The following is an 844-nucleotide window of genomic DNA, read 5'->3' on the forward strand; positions in this document are numbered from 1 at the left end:
TGGATCTTGGTCACATGGTGATCACGGTACGATTTCAAAGTAGTGCAATATGGCCATGATGTGCTGCGGCATAAAGACGTAGCCTGTATACAGCGCCATCCCCACTACAGAAACCAGCATCGAATTGAACACAGTCCGCTCCCAGGGCTCCAACATGTAGAACGCAGTGACGAGCAGGTACTGGTAGAAGAACCAGGACATTTGTTTCCAGGCCCGTGCCAGCGCCATTCCAGCCATGCGCTTTACGCAATGAGGTCGATCGTCAGTCTTGTCAACCTTTTCTTGATTTTTGTTTTTTTTTCAATGTTACCAGATTCAGCCATGATTTATTGATGGGATTTTAATTCAATGATTTCAGCCTGGGGAACTGATTCCACCTCTGTCACTGTAGTTATCCCTTGGTGAGGGGCAGCAACCTTCACAGAGGTAGTGTGAGATCCTTCCTATGGAGACCAGGAGGAGGTCGTAGTAGGGCAAGGAAGGCATGAAATATCTCGACAGGAACTCAGGGACAACAACAACAAAAAAGGATAATCTTCCAACTCCACAATTTCCATTCTCTCTCCTCTGTATCTTGGCCAACAAGCCTTGCTCTTCTGAACACTTTTAGAACATTTGACTTACCTCAAATTGTGGTGGTGCCTCTCCTCCAAGAATTTTGGATCTTAGAAGAGTGTCATGTCTGAAACAGGGTTCTCCTACATGTGCTCAGGATTGTTTCCTGGCATGTCAATAACCATGGAGTGACTTGTCTCAGGGTCAAACACTGTAGAACTGTCATCCTGCCATCCCTGCCCATTTCTTGAATATTCAACTGCTGTCAGCTGCATTCCTACACACACAC

General features: G+C 46.2%; 1 protein-coding gene across 1 annotated transcript in view; it reads right to left on the reverse strand.

Annotated features, from left to right (window-relative positions):
* Positions 1–237, reverse strand: part of LOC102811856 (serine palmitoyltransferase small subunit A-like) — a 5,646-nt gene extending 5,409 nt beyond the window's left edge. The window contains exon 1 of the mRNA XM_006875393.1: positions 31–237. Within this exon, the coding sequence (XP_006875455.1) occupies positions 31–237 (207 nt within the window). The remainder of the gene's footprint in view (positions 1–30) is intronic.
* Positions 238–844: the final 607 nt, after the last annotated feature.

The sequence above is a fragment of the Chrysochloris asiatica genome, unplaced genomic scaffold, assembly GCF_000296735.1.
Source record: "Chrysochloris asiatica unplaced genomic scaffold, ChrAsi1.0 scaffold00324, whole genome shotgun sequence".
Taxonomy (NCBI): Eukaryota; Metazoa; Chordata; class Mammalia; order Afrosoricida; family Chrysochloridae; genus Chrysochloris; species Chrysochloris asiatica.